At 62.9% G+C, this 12,751-nt stretch overlaps 2 protein-coding genes across 5 annotated transcripts; one reads left to right on the plus strand and one right to left on the minus strand.

Annotated features, from left to right (window-relative positions):
- Positions 1-251: 251 nt before the first annotated feature.
- Positions 252-6,306, minus strand: LOC135269006 (MAGE-like protein 2). Its single transcript, XM_064362360.1, has 6 exons — positions 6,275-6,306; positions 3,277-3,404; positions 2,666-2,731; positions 2,191-2,443; positions 590-893; positions 252-269 (listed from the first exon to the last, which is right to left on the minus strand). Exons 1-4 carry the CDS (start codon positions 6,288-6,290, stop codon positions 2,273-2,275), a joined length of 381 nt encoding a protein of 126 aa, XP_064218430.1. The 5' UTR covers positions 6,291-6,306; the 3' UTR covers positions 252-269; positions 590-893; positions 2,191-2,272.
- Positions 6,307-8,253: 1,947 nt separating this feature from the next.
- On the plus strand, positions 8,254-12,164 carry KREMEN2 (kringle containing transmembrane protein 2). Of its 4 annotated transcripts, none has more exons than XM_012441950.2 (9): positions 8,254-8,581; positions 8,826-9,000; positions 9,898-9,989; positions 10,085-10,209; positions 10,402-10,555; positions 10,702-11,034; positions 11,112-11,237; positions 11,318-11,396; positions 11,581-12,164. In XM_012441950.2, exons 1-9 carry the CDS (start codon positions 8,488-8,490, stop codon positions 11,789-11,791), a joined length of 1,389 nt encoding a protein of 462 aa, XP_012297373.2. In that variant the 5' UTR covers positions 8,254-8,487; the 3' UTR covers positions 11,792-12,164. The 4 variants fall into 4 exon arrangements, with proteins under 4 accessions (XP_012297373.2, XP_064218431.1, XP_012297375.2 ...); XM_064362361.1 differs by having other exon boundaries at positions 10,519-10,555; XM_012441952.2 differs by lacking the exon at positions 11,318-11,396.
- Positions 12,165-12,751: the final 587 nt, after the last annotated feature.

The raw sequence follows: 12,751 nt of genomic DNA on the forward strand, positions 1-12,751 counted from the left end.
AGTGGTGGGATTACAGGTGTGAGCCACCTCGCCCAGTCCTAAAAATACAAATCGAAGCCCACAACACCTGCCCCAGGTTCACCCGGGATTTCACATCAGGTACAACTACCTGTTTCAAGGACCAGAAGCCAGACATACCCACGGGGGTTCTCCGGAGACTGAGGGCACGACGGTCCCCGCCTCAGGCTGCCAGCGCCAGCCACAGCCGCCTCCAGCTACCCGCTCCACCGGCCCTCCTCCTGCCTCCAGCCCCCGGCTCTGCTCCCCTCCTGCATGGCCAACAGGACACAACCAGCTCCCCAGGAAGGAGACCAGTCACCCCGTCCCCATTTTGAAGCCCCAGAGGAACAGGCCCAGCTGGGCCACTTAACCATAGCCGGCATCCCTTTGTGCCCAGGGCTGACCAGGCCCCGGCTGACGGGGAGGGTATTTGACCTGATAGGGCTGTCCTTGCTGCCTTTGGGGGTCCACACCCTGCCTAATGAGCCTTGCCCGTCAGCACCCCAAACCCTGCCAGCCCGTCTACACTCCAGAGCACAATTCGGCAGAACACACCACTAGAAACACAATGTGTTGAAAGCGCACTTACCATCTCAGGGCTTCGGCTGTCGCAGGAGGCCGGGGACGGACTGCCGAAGGAGGTCCTCCGCTCAGGGCCTCACAGGCTGCACTCAAGGCGTCAGCTGGGGGCTGAAATCTCACCCGAGGCCCGCAGTCCCCTGCCGAGCGCACGTGGTTGTGGGCGGAATCCATCTCTCGCAGCTGCGGAGCCCACGGCGTTTGCTTCTTTGGCAGTAGGAGGGGGCGGTTCTGGGGCTACCAGCCTCTCAAAGCCACACCTGAGCAGCCAGGCCGGCCCAGGCCAATCTCCCTTCTGATTAACTCCAAGTCACCTGATGAGAAATCCCAGTCACACCTGCAAAACCCCTTCCCGCAGCACCACGGGAGAGGTTAAAAAAAAAAAAAAAAAAAAAAGTCCCAGAACAACCCCATGAAAGGAGGGGTGGCCCATACTCCAGGGAGCAGAGACACTGACAGCAGAATCCCGGGGGCACCGCGGAATCCCGCCCGCCACAGCTCCCAGCCCACCCCTTACTCAGCACCATCTCCTTCCCTGACCCGGCAGGGGCGCCACACAGGGAAGGGGGGTGTGAGGGCCTGCCTTCGGAAGTGCCCTGGCTCGGAAGGACCCCGCTGGGCTGTGCCCCTGCCGGCCATGTGGTTCCAGAAAAGACCCTGTGGGTTCCCCTTCTCTGTACTGCCCAGTCTAAGGCAGGAAGCCTTGGGGGCTGTGTGGGGTGCACAAGCGGCCCCTCCTGTGGGTCACACTTATAATCCCAGCACTTTGGGAGGCCGAGGCGGGCAGATCGCCGGAGGTCAGAAGTTCAAGACTAGCCTGGCCAAAATGACAAAACCCCGTCTCTACTAAAAACACAAAAATTAGCCAGCTATGTGTGGTGGTAGGCGCCTGTAATCCCAGCTAATCAGGAGGCTGAGGCAGGAAGAATTGCTTGAACCTGGCAGGCAGAGGTTGCAGTGAGCCAAGATGCCACCATTGCACTCCAGCCTGGGTGACAGAGAAGGACCCCTCCTGGGGTCCTGGAAGAGGACTGCCTGGGCCTCAGAAGTCTGCTGGGGAGGCAGGGGTCGTGGGAAGGCTCCCTGGGGGGTAGGCCAGGGACCAAGCCGTGCCCGCTGGGAGACATGAGGACAGCATGGCGTGCCAGGACCTGGGACCCCCACCTGCTCCATGCCACCCAGCCTTCTCACCTGCTCTGGCCCCCACCAGCCCCTGGGCTTGCCTTCTGGGCTTTGCCTGCAGGGAAGGATGCCGCCTGGCGGGAGGAGCGGCCTCTGCTACCTCCCCAAAAATCCCAAGTCCAGGCTGGGGAGGGGTGGCTTCTGCCCAGTCCCTACCTCCTCCACGCCTGACACCTGTGAGACAGAGACAGGCGGGGCAGGAGCCCACGTGGGTCTACGCCACCCTCCCCTCCTGGATTCGCTGTCACTCGGGGGACAGGGGTCCTTGTTCTGAGAACTTGTTATCTTCGAGGCAAATACTCCTCCCTTCTATGAAAAAATGTGGGGTGGGGGCCCTCCTTATATCCAAAGCTGAGGGCCCTTCCAGTGCCCCCCAAGCCCTCAGGGTGGGGATGGCAGGATAGGCAGCTGGGAGGGATGGGGGCCCACCAAGGAGCCGGCATTTGGGCTGGGTGGAGACCAGCTTCGGCATTCCTGGGGCCAAGGCGCCCCCAGCCCTGCCAGCCAGCCCTCACCGGACCTGCAGGCCTGGAGCAAGGGGGGCCAGGGGTGTGGAACTGGGAGCAGGAGCCACTGAAAGTCGGGGGACGGGTGGTGTGCACCGAGGCATGTCACAGTCTGCAGGGTGAGGATGGCCAGGACTCCGAGGGCAACGGGGGTCCCCAGGACATGGGGGAGGAGCCTGTGGAGGAAAGGGCATGTGGGGTGGAGGCAGGTCCCCCTCCCTGTCCCCCCTTCCAGGGACCAGGTCACGGTTGTCCTCACTTGTTGGGAAGGGCTGAACTGGCCTGCTCATCCCCACACCAGCCCCCAGACTAGCTAAGGCTCTTGGTCCCCTCCTCCCAGGGTTCCCCATCCCCCACGCCCTACTCAGGCCACGCACCACTGACCGGGCCTGGCCTACCTGTGGACAGCCTCCATCCCCAGGGTGCAGGAGGGGGACTCTTTCGATGGAAAGTGAAGCCTCAATCTGGGAGGGAGGAACAAGAAGAAAGGGCTTGGCTCACCCGCCCTTGGCCCCTGGAGCTGCCTGGGTGAGCCCCTCCCTGCCCTGCACAAGAACACTGTGGGCTGTTCGGACAGCCAGACACACAGAACGCAGCCCAGCTAGGGCGAGGCAGCTCTCAGCAAATCATGCAGACTTTTTGGAGGTCGAGGCCACAGGTGCCCCAGGAGCCATTGTGAGCCGGCTGGCCTGGGGCCCAGATGAAGCCAGCCAGCCCTGGGCACTCCCGGCCCTGCCAGCCTCAGTGTCCTCATCTGAGAGGGCAGGTCCTACAGACCAAGCCTCGCGGGTAACGACCAGTCATCCAGCATCCCCATGGGAAAACCCCTCCTCATCCACCCAGGAGTTCAAGAGCTGAGTTTAAGTCTGAGTTTCCAAATCGGGGTGACTCCCTGGCTCTGCTCAGACTGGTGACCAGAGCATCTAGGACAAGCGGCAGCAGGTGACCCCATCCCACCGAAACAAGCCTGGATTTGGGCATCTCGCCCCCTGCTGTGTCCCATCCTCACCTGTTCCCCAGGTGGAGGGGGAGGCGCAGAGGAACCAGGCAGCTTAGGACGCGATGTCGGGAAGGGCAGACAACAGGATGGAGGGGCGGGGATCAAGGAACGTTTCTCAGAGGAGGCGGCTCTGAGCTCTGCAGCAGGAATTTACCGAGTGAAGATGTGAGGAAGAAGCACAGCAGGCCGAGGGAACCGCAGTACAATGGCCCAGAGGGAAGCAAGGACGGGGCCTGGGGACCAGGAGGAGATCACACTGGGGTGTGGGGATGCGGTGGGGCTGAGGTCACGGAGGAAGGCACGGGTCAGCCCAGGCAGCGCCTTGAAGTGTTCTGAGAACGTCGAGAGGATTCTTTTTTTTTTTTTTAATTGCTCCCTCACCCAGACTGGAGTGCAGTGTCGTGATCTTGGCTCGCTGCAACCTCTGCCTGCCGGGGTCAAGCAATTCCCCTGCCTCAGCCTCCCGAGTAGGAGTAGCTGGGATTACAGGCACGTATCACCACGCCCAGCTAATTTTTGTATTTTTAGTAGAGACGGGGTTTCTCCATGTCGTTCAGGTTGGTCTCAAACTCCTTACCTCAAGTTATCTGCCCATCTCAGCGTCCCGACGTGCTGGGGTTACAGGTGTGAGCCACTGAGCCTGGCAAGCTTCCAAAGGATTCTTATCAGACCAGCCACTCAATCTGACTTAATGTTTAATGATTCTCTAGCCATGTATCTGATAGTTCAATGTTTAATTACCAGATAAAGGACTGGTTGCTGGCGAGGATGGTAGAGGGTGAGAGTGAGCAGTTAGACCTCAGCTGGGTGAGCCATTGTCCAGGCAAGAGCTGGAGGTGCCAGCCAGGGCGGAAAAGAGACGAGAGATCCTCAAGAGATGTTACACGTTGAGTTGCATCCTCTAAAATTCACGTTAGGGCCGGTGCAGTGGCTCACGCCTGTAATCCCAGCACTTCGGGAGGCCCAGGTGGTGGATCACTTGAGCCCAGGAGTTCAAGACCAGCCTGGACAACATAAGTAGACTCTGTCTCTATTTATTTGTTTGTTTAGTTTTATTTTTTGAGATGGAGTTTCACTCTTGTCACCCAGGCTGGAGTGCAATGGCGAGATCTCGGCTCACTACGACGCCTCCGGGTGCAAGCGATTCTTCTGCCTCAGCCTCCCGAGTAGCTGGGATTACAGGCGCCCACTACCACACCCGGCTAACTTTTCATATATTTTTTTCAGTAGAGAGGGATTTTCACTATGTTGAGGAGGCTGGTCTCAAACTCCTGACCTCAAGTGATCCACCGCCTCGGCCCGCCTTGGCCTCCCAAAGCACTGGGATTACAGGCATGAGCCACCACATCCGGCCAGCACCACATTTCTAACGAGCTCCCTAGTGATGATGGTGCGGGTCCAGGGACCAAACTTTGAGTGTTGAGAGGTGCCACGCCCACCATTGCCCTGCTAGCCGCGCCTCATGTAGGGGAGGTGGGGAAATGAAGCCCAGCGTTTGTGCAGGAGCTGGAAGAATCGGGGTCAGTAAACACAGGCAGGGGTGCCGCTAGGAAGCAGGCAGGAGGAACACGGCTGTCCCAGGAAGGGGGACAGGGCAAAGTATCATTGCTGCTGAGGGTGGGTGAGGTCACCACTGGGCCTTGGGGCCCCCCAGCAGGGGCCTCTTTCTGAACTCCTGGGAAGGCCTAAAAGAGCCCATAGGGCTTCTCTCAGGGGCGCAGAGGGGCCCACAAACCCCTACCCCACCCATTATGCACCTAGCTGTCACCCAGGAGAGGTGGCCCACTGACCCTCCTGAATACGGAGCGTGGAGGTGAGGTCTGGCCTGGTTCACCTCTCCCAGGGCCTCCTCAGCAGCCTCTGGGGAGAACCCCTGCCCACAGATTTCCAGGGCCTCCTTTTGCCTTGGTGGCCCTCATGTGCCCTGCCATGAGGCACTAGTCGGCCCCAGATGGAACACTGTCCCCAAAGGAAGGACGGCCGGGCAAGGTGGCTCACGCCTGTAATCTCAGCACTTAAGGAGGCTAAGGGGGAGGGGGCGGATCACCTGAGGTCAGGAGTTCGAGACCAGCCTGGCCAACATGGCAAAACCCCATCTCGAAGTTGCAGTGAGCCGAGATAGCACCATTGCACTCTAGCCTGGGTGACAAGAGAGAGACTCCGTCTCAAACAAACAAAACCCCGTCTCACTAAAAATATAAAATTAGCCCAGTGTGGTGGCACCTGCCTGTAGTCCCAGCTACTCCGCAGGCTGAGGCAGGAGAATCACTTGAACCCAGGAGGCAGAGGTTGCAGTGAGCCAAGATCCCACCACTGCTCTCCAGACTGGGTGACATAAACAAACAAACAAACAAAAAAAAAAACGAAGAAGACCAAGGACAGCTGAGCAGGCGGAGGAGGAACCCAGGCGTCCTGACTGCCCTGGGTCCAGCCCTGACCCAGAGCCCACCCACACTGTGGTCAGAGGGGCAGGGATGAGCCTGCTCCTCCCCTTCCTGGGGGGCTGACTGGGACAAAGTGGCCTGGTCCCTCCTCTCGTCCAGGTCTCCCAACTTCTCACCTTCTTGCCACCTGGACAGAGCAAATGCCACGTCCCATGTTCCAAAGGAAAGGAAGGCGAGCCTGGCCCCTGGGTTGCTTCTGCACGTATCTCGTTGGCTTCTTTCTCTCTGCCGCCCCCATGTGGCCAACCTGCACCTGCGAACCTGCTTCCCTCAGAGGTGACAAACCCAGCCTGTCAGGCTCTAGGGACTCCGGTCTGGCCTCAGTCTCCCCATCTGTGAAATGGGCTGCTGGAGATCCTGATTCGCAAAAACATGCGAAGGGTGAGGGGCCTCCCCAGGGCAGGTGAGAGGGTATCTCTGTGTACCCAGAGGTCCCAGAAGAATCAGAGACCCTGGATGCGGGATGGAGGCGAGAGTCAGCGCCCAGCACTTGGGTCAGACCAACTGGAGTTTGAAGCCCAGTTCCAACACTTAATACCTGGTGACCCCTGAGAGTCACTTACCGCCTCTGCACCCCATCTGCAGAATGGGGAGATGAGGATGTCCTCCCTCGCAGGGTGTCAGGAGGGCACACACGTCGCTGGTTGCAGAGCACTGAGTGCCAGTTGCTTGGGAAGTGTGGTGGGGAGGAGGCTTCTTAGTTCTGGAAGGTTCCGTGAGTGACCTGAGTGAGAGTAAAGTTTGCAGCGTGGATGCTCTACCCTACTCCATCTCAGTGCCCCAGCCTCAGCGCTGAGCACCCCCGTCTCTCATCCACTGTGGCCGCTGCAGGAGACAGGCCTGGGAGGACCGAACCGGGTGTCACAGTGCCAAGGACAGAGGGAAGGCTCTTTCAGGCCCGGCTTCCTCCAGGGAAGGGGCCGATTTCTCCACTAGCATGCCAACCCGGCCTCCTTTCTGCACATGGAGTCCTTAACTGTCCCTGTCAGAGGACTGTGGCCGTGGGGGTGAAGCTCCCCATGCACCTCCATCTCCCAGGCCTGCCCCTAGGACATTGTGGGCTGGAGCCTGGGACGCCTTCACTGAGCTCCACCAAGAGAGACAGGCTGGACAGGCGGCCCCGGCTGTTCCCTCCTCAGGAAGCACAGTTGGGTTCCAGGGAGCCAGCGGATGCTGGAGACCCCAGCTCAGGGCTCAGTGAGCCCGGCCAACCTGGCCGCTGAGCGAGCTCCCGGAGGAGGCGACCGGGACCCTGGTCTAGAGTCTCAGCGAGTCCATCTCCTTCCAATGCCCCCACCTCGACTCCACGCCCCGCCTCCAGAACACTCGCGTGAGGCACTAGCTGGAAGATCCCCGCGGGTGCCAGCACCGCAGTGGGTACCTGGGCCTGGCAAAACCGCCCTGAACCCCATCTTGCTTCTCCATCGGCCCCGGGGCAGAGAGGGTGTGGAGGCTGCAGGGTGAGGACAGGTCGGCCTGGGCTCGACAGCTTGGCGAGGGCCTGGTGCCGGCTGGGCAGGCTGCACGCAGGGGCAAAGGGGTCTGGGCGGGGCGGGGCCGCTCTGGGCGCCCGGTCCCCACCAGCTCCTTCTCCCGGCCCCGCCCCGCCCTCCCACGCACCTGTGCTGGCCTCCCCCCAAGCCCTGGGGGCAGCGGGCGGGTGGCGCTGGGAGATCAGAGGACTCGGAGGAGTCGGGCCCAGGGGGAGGGGGCGGGGAATTTCCCCCCACGCCTGCCTGGGCCTGCTCCCCTCCCCCTCCCCCGCCAGGTGGGGGGGCACTGCTGGGGGAATTCCACCGCAGTGCGAAGGCTCGGGAGAGTCTGGGCTGGGGGTCCCAGGGAGGGGCGGGAGAGGGGCGGGGGGAGGGGGCAGACTGGGACCTGAGGCGCAGCTGCCTTTCTCCCCAGACACCAGCTGGCCCTGCCTGTCCCGGACTGAGCTTCCACAGCCCCCGCTTGTCTCGTGGGCGCGGGGGCAGGGACAGGCCAGTGGTGTCTGGACCAGGGCGGGAGGGGCGTGTGGATCCGGAGAAAGTGTGCGAGTGAGCGCCTCTCAATCAATGGGTGACAGTGCGAGCGCGTGCGTGCACTGGAAGGAGGGTGCTTCTAACTCGGAGATTCAGGGTGTCCCGGGGCGCGTGCGGCCACGGGAGGGGGTTCTGTATCTCCCACTTTAAGGGTCTTCCGTCCGCTTGCCCGTCCTGTCCCCCTCCACACCGTCTTGCTAGAACCGGCACCTACCTGAGGGGGAGAAGGCGGGGAGGCGCGGGACGCCTGCGGTCCGGGGGGCGGGCGTGGGAGGCGTCTGGACCTGCTGCCTCCGCTCCAGTCCTGGGCGGGGCTTCCCGGCCTCGCTTGGGGCAAGGGAGAGACCCAGTGGGGGAGGGACCCACGGAGGGTGCGAGGGGGGCAGGAACCAGCGCGTTGGAGACCTGGGCGAGGGAGACGCCGAGAGCGAGGCGCAGTGGGAGGGGGCGGGTGTGGAGGCCGAGGCACCGCCCAGAGCTCGCTGAGACAGAGATTGAGAACGCCCCCAGCCAGATCCCCCCTCAGAGACACGGGTAGGGACAGGGGCAGAGAGACGCCTCCAGGGGCACAGGCCCTTGGAGGCAAAGACCTCCCTGAACCCACCCCAGACGGAGAGCGCGGCTCAGAGTCGGACGAGGGCAGAGGGTCAGAGGACAACGCCCCCCAGGTCGCCTGGGAGACCCCGGAGCGACCCCGGGGGCAGCCCGGGCCGTGTCCGGGCCAGGGTGACCTATCTTGGTTGGGTGCGATGGGGACACAGGCCGCGCAGCGCTTCCTCCTTCTACTCTTCCTCCCACTGCTACAGCCGCGTGGGGCCTCGGCTGGGAGCCTGCACAGTCCAGGTAAGTCCGGCATGGTTGCCGGGCCGTGTTCACCACCCCCTCCTCGGCCTCCGTCCCCAGGGCCTGGCCCCCAAGGCTGGGGAGGGGGACAGAGCAGGTGGCTGGAGCAGCTGAGCAGCCGGAGGGCGCCAGCGGGAGCGGGTGCGAGGGGCGCTGGCTGGGGACCCAGGCGGGAGGTGGCGCAGGGGCGCGAGGATGCCCAGCGTGGGTCCGGACCTCCCCAGGCTCCGCCTTTGCCTTGCAGGCCTGTCCGAGTGCTTCCAGGTGAATGGGGCTGACTACCGCGGCCACCAGAACCGCACTGACCCGCGCGGGGCGGGCCGCCCGTGCCTCTTCTGGGATCAGACGCAGCAGCACAGCTACAGCAGCGCCAGCGACCCCCAGGGCCGCTGGGGGCTGGGCGCACACAACTTCTGCCGGTGAGGGGCCGGGCCTGCGCTGGGGGCGAGGCTGGGTGCACTGTTGTGGGGACGACGCGAGGCGGGGCCTCAGTGCGCGCGGGGTGGAGGTCTGCGATGGACTGGCAGCCCGGCCGCCCAGAGAACCTGAGGGCGGGGCCAGAAAGAGGGGCGGAACGGGGCGGGACTCGCGGAACCCTGGCGCAAAAGGGGTCCTCCTCAGGTGCACAATTTCTGCAGAGCCTCGGTTCAGGGCCAGGAGAGAAACGGACCTGGCTACTCAAAGGACCCGTATGGGTGGGCCTGGTCAGAGGAGGGCCCTGGAGTGAGGGGACCAGCTCTTGTCACACAACTTATATGCATGGCATATAAAAAATAAAAAAATAAAATAAATGACAATAAAAAAAAAAGCCAGGCATGGTGGCACATGCCTGTAATCCCAGCTACTCGGGAGGCTGAGGCAGGAGAATCGCTTGAACCATGAAGGTGGAGGTTGGTGAGCCAAGATCGTACCATTGCACACCAGCTTAAGCAACAAGAGGGAAACTCTGCCGAAAAAAAAACCCATACACAAGTGGGATTGGAGGGACAGAAGTGGCTGAGAGTCATGCCGGGTGAGGGCGAAGACTACAGATGGCCTCAAACCTCAAAGTCCTCATATATGGAGTCAAGTCTAGTAACAGCTGAAGCCTAAAAACAGCTCTCATGGCCCTTTTAATGACTTCCCGCTGTCCACTCAGAAGTCCCCGTCCAGTTCCTTCATCAGGCAGAGCTCTGTGTAGACAAAACTTGAATTTGTGGGTGGACGGGGGGAGCACACTGCTCACAGGTACAGAGCCTTGACGGCCACTTTGAGCATAGACTGGGTTTGCTGTTCTTGGGGTGGCAGGACCCCGACCACCTCCCTCCCACCCCCAGTAACCCAGACGGCGATGTGCAGCCGTGGTGCTATGTGGCAGAGACAGAGGAGGGAATCTACTGGCGCTATTGCGACATCCCCACATGTCACAGTGAGTGGCACGCCTGCACAGAGGTGGGAACGCTGCCGTGTCTGGGAGGAGGGTCAATTTTGGAGGCACGGAAGTCTGACTCTCTGCCCCCTCAGTGCCTGGCTACCTGGGCTGCTTCGTGGACTCCGGGGCGCCCCCAGCCCTCAGCGGCCCCAGCGGCACCTCCACGAAGCTCACGGTCCAGGTGTGCCTTCGCTTCTGCCGCATGAAGGGCTACCAGGTACTGCTCACGGGCCCAGACCGGTGACCCCTGACCTGGACCTAAGGATCCCACTCAACTCCCAGCACTCGATTGGCAAACCCAGACACCTATTTCTGAACCTCCAGTCCGATTCCCACCCCGACCCCTGGCCCCCACCGCTTCACCCCTACCCCAGCCTCTGCCCTGGGGTCACCCAGTCTGTGCTCCCAGCTGGCGGGCGTGGAGGCCGGTTACGCCTGCTTCTGTGGCTCTGAAAGCGACCTGGCCCGGGGACGCCTGGCCCCCGCCACCGACTGTGACCAGATCTGCTTCGGCCACCCCGGACAGCTGTGCGGCGGCGATGGGCGGCTGGGCGTCTATGAAGGTGAGGAGTGAGCGGGGACCAGGGACCTGGGCGGGCCTCGGGGTGGGGCCTGGCCGGGCCGGGGAGCCGCGGTGTCTCGTGGGCTCTGCGCGATGCAGGAAGAGCCCAGCGGGCCTCAGGGTCTTAACTGCCGGCCCCGCCCTCAGTGTCTGTGGGCTCCTGCCAGGGGAACTGGACGGCGCCTCAGGGCGTCATCTACTCCCCGGACTTCCCGGACGAGTACGGGCCGGACCGGAACTGCAGCTGGGCCCTGGGCCCGCCGGGAGCCGCGCTGGAGCTCACCTTCCGTCTCTTCGAGCTGGCCGACTCGCGCGACCGGCTGGAGCTGCGCGACGCGGCTTCGGGCAGCCTGCTCCACGCCTTCGACGGCGCCCGCCAGCCGTCGCCCGGGCCACTACGCCTGGGCACCGCCGCGCTGCTGCTCACCTTCCGCAGCGATGCGCGCGGCCACGCGCAGGGCTTCGCGCTCACCTACCGCGGTGAGCCCCGGGTCGGCGTGCCCTGCCCGCTGTTCCCACCCCCATCTCCCCACCCGGCCTCACGCCCCTCTCCGCAGGGCTGCCGGACGCCACCGAGGACCCCGGGCCCCCCGAGGGCTCGGCCCAGACCCCCGCAGCGCCCCTCGACGGGGCCAACGTGAGCTGCAGCCCCAGGCCTGGGGCTCCGCAGGCCGCGATGGGGGGTGAGGCGGGCGCGCGGGACGGGAGGGAGTCAGGGAGCCGCCCCCTCGCGCCCATCCTCACCGCAGCTGTGTGCCCGCAGTCCGGGTCTTCTCGACGGTGACGGCTGTCTCGGTGTTGCTGCTGCTGCTCCTAGGGCTGCTGCGTCCGCTGCGCCGACGGTGCGGGGCGCTGGGGCAGGGCCTAAGGGTGGACCCGTGGTGGGGAGCTGGGGCCCGAGAGGGGAAGAGAGCCAGGAAGGAACTCCTGGGTTCTTAAGGGAGCGAGCCTTTGGGTCCATACACAGAATAGCACGCAGGATCGCAGGGATTGGACTGGCTCGGCTGATGTCTGCTCCCTCTCTAGGAGCTGTCTGCCGGCTCCGGGAAAAGGGCCCCCGGCGCTGGGGCCTTCCCGAGGCCCCAGAAGAAGCTGGGCCGTGTGGTACCGACGGCCCCGAGGGGTGGCCCTGCCCTGCCCCCCCGGGGACCCCCAGGCTGAGGGTCCTGCCGCAGGCTACCGGCCTCTGAGTGCCTCCAGCCAGAGCTCCCTGCGCTCCCTCATCTCCGCTCTCTGACTCGAAGCCCCCAGGGTCCGCTGGACCCGCCATCAGCGAGATAGACACCTGAGATGCTGTGCGAGCTCTACCTCGGCCTCGTGACTGTTTAGGGGCAGTTCGACCTCTGGTCGCCTTGGGGAGACCAGAATTCGAACAGGAAACATCCTGCTATTATCCAGGACTTGGCTTGACCTTCCTCTTGCTCCAGGCCAAAGGGCAAGAGGAATCCAGCCCCTCTCCATGGACCTTTATGTGCGGGTGGTCTCTGGTTTTAGAGATCTTTGAACCCCTCTTGGGGTGGTCCTGGACTGCCGTCCTCAGTGAGAGGTCACAGGTCAACAAAACGGTCAAAAAGACCCCCACAAACTTTGAATAAAGGGTCTATTTTGGTGCGGATCTCCAAAGTTCTTCCGTGGTGGGAAAAGGAGCATGTTAATGAGCGTACAGGCGCCGAGGGTTGCATGTGTCCATGCTAATGAAGGGCGTTGCACCCAGACTTCGGTGGAGCTGCCTGGAATGCAGAGAAGGACCCAGAACGCAGACATATGGGTGGGTGGGTGGGATCCTGTAGAAGGCGGGGATTGAAAAGGAGGAGGATCGTGGGCAACATTATGGTGAAGAAGGGGTGCCTTTCCGGTACCTGTTCAGGGTGGACGGGACAGAGGCCGACTTTGGTCCCCTGGCCGCCAACGTTATATCTTCACTGTTTCCTGTCTGTCCTGGTCAGGGTACGGCAAGAGTGCGCCTTGTGGGTGATAACAGGGAGCGAGTTGTGCTGAGCCCACGCTCCAAGAAGCCTGGCGCGAAGGGCAGGGCCTCGCCCGGCGGCTGCGGGAGCGTGAGGCACGCCTTCAGAGGTCTGGGTACCCCGGAGTGCCCAGCTGCACTCGGGAGGACTCTAACCGGCGGAAAGATCACCCTGGAGTGGGGGCTCACGGGATCTAGGGCGGACCCGTCCGGCAGCACCTTGGACAGAGC

Source organism: Aotus nancymaae, unplaced genomic scaffold (assembly GCF_030222135.1).
Source record: "Aotus nancymaae isolate 86718 unplaced genomic scaffold, 86718_ANA_hifiasm-v0.15.2.pri h1tg000049l, whole genome shotgun sequence".
Taxonomy (NCBI): Eukaryota; Metazoa; Chordata; class Mammalia; order Primates; family Aotidae; genus Aotus; species Aotus nancymaae.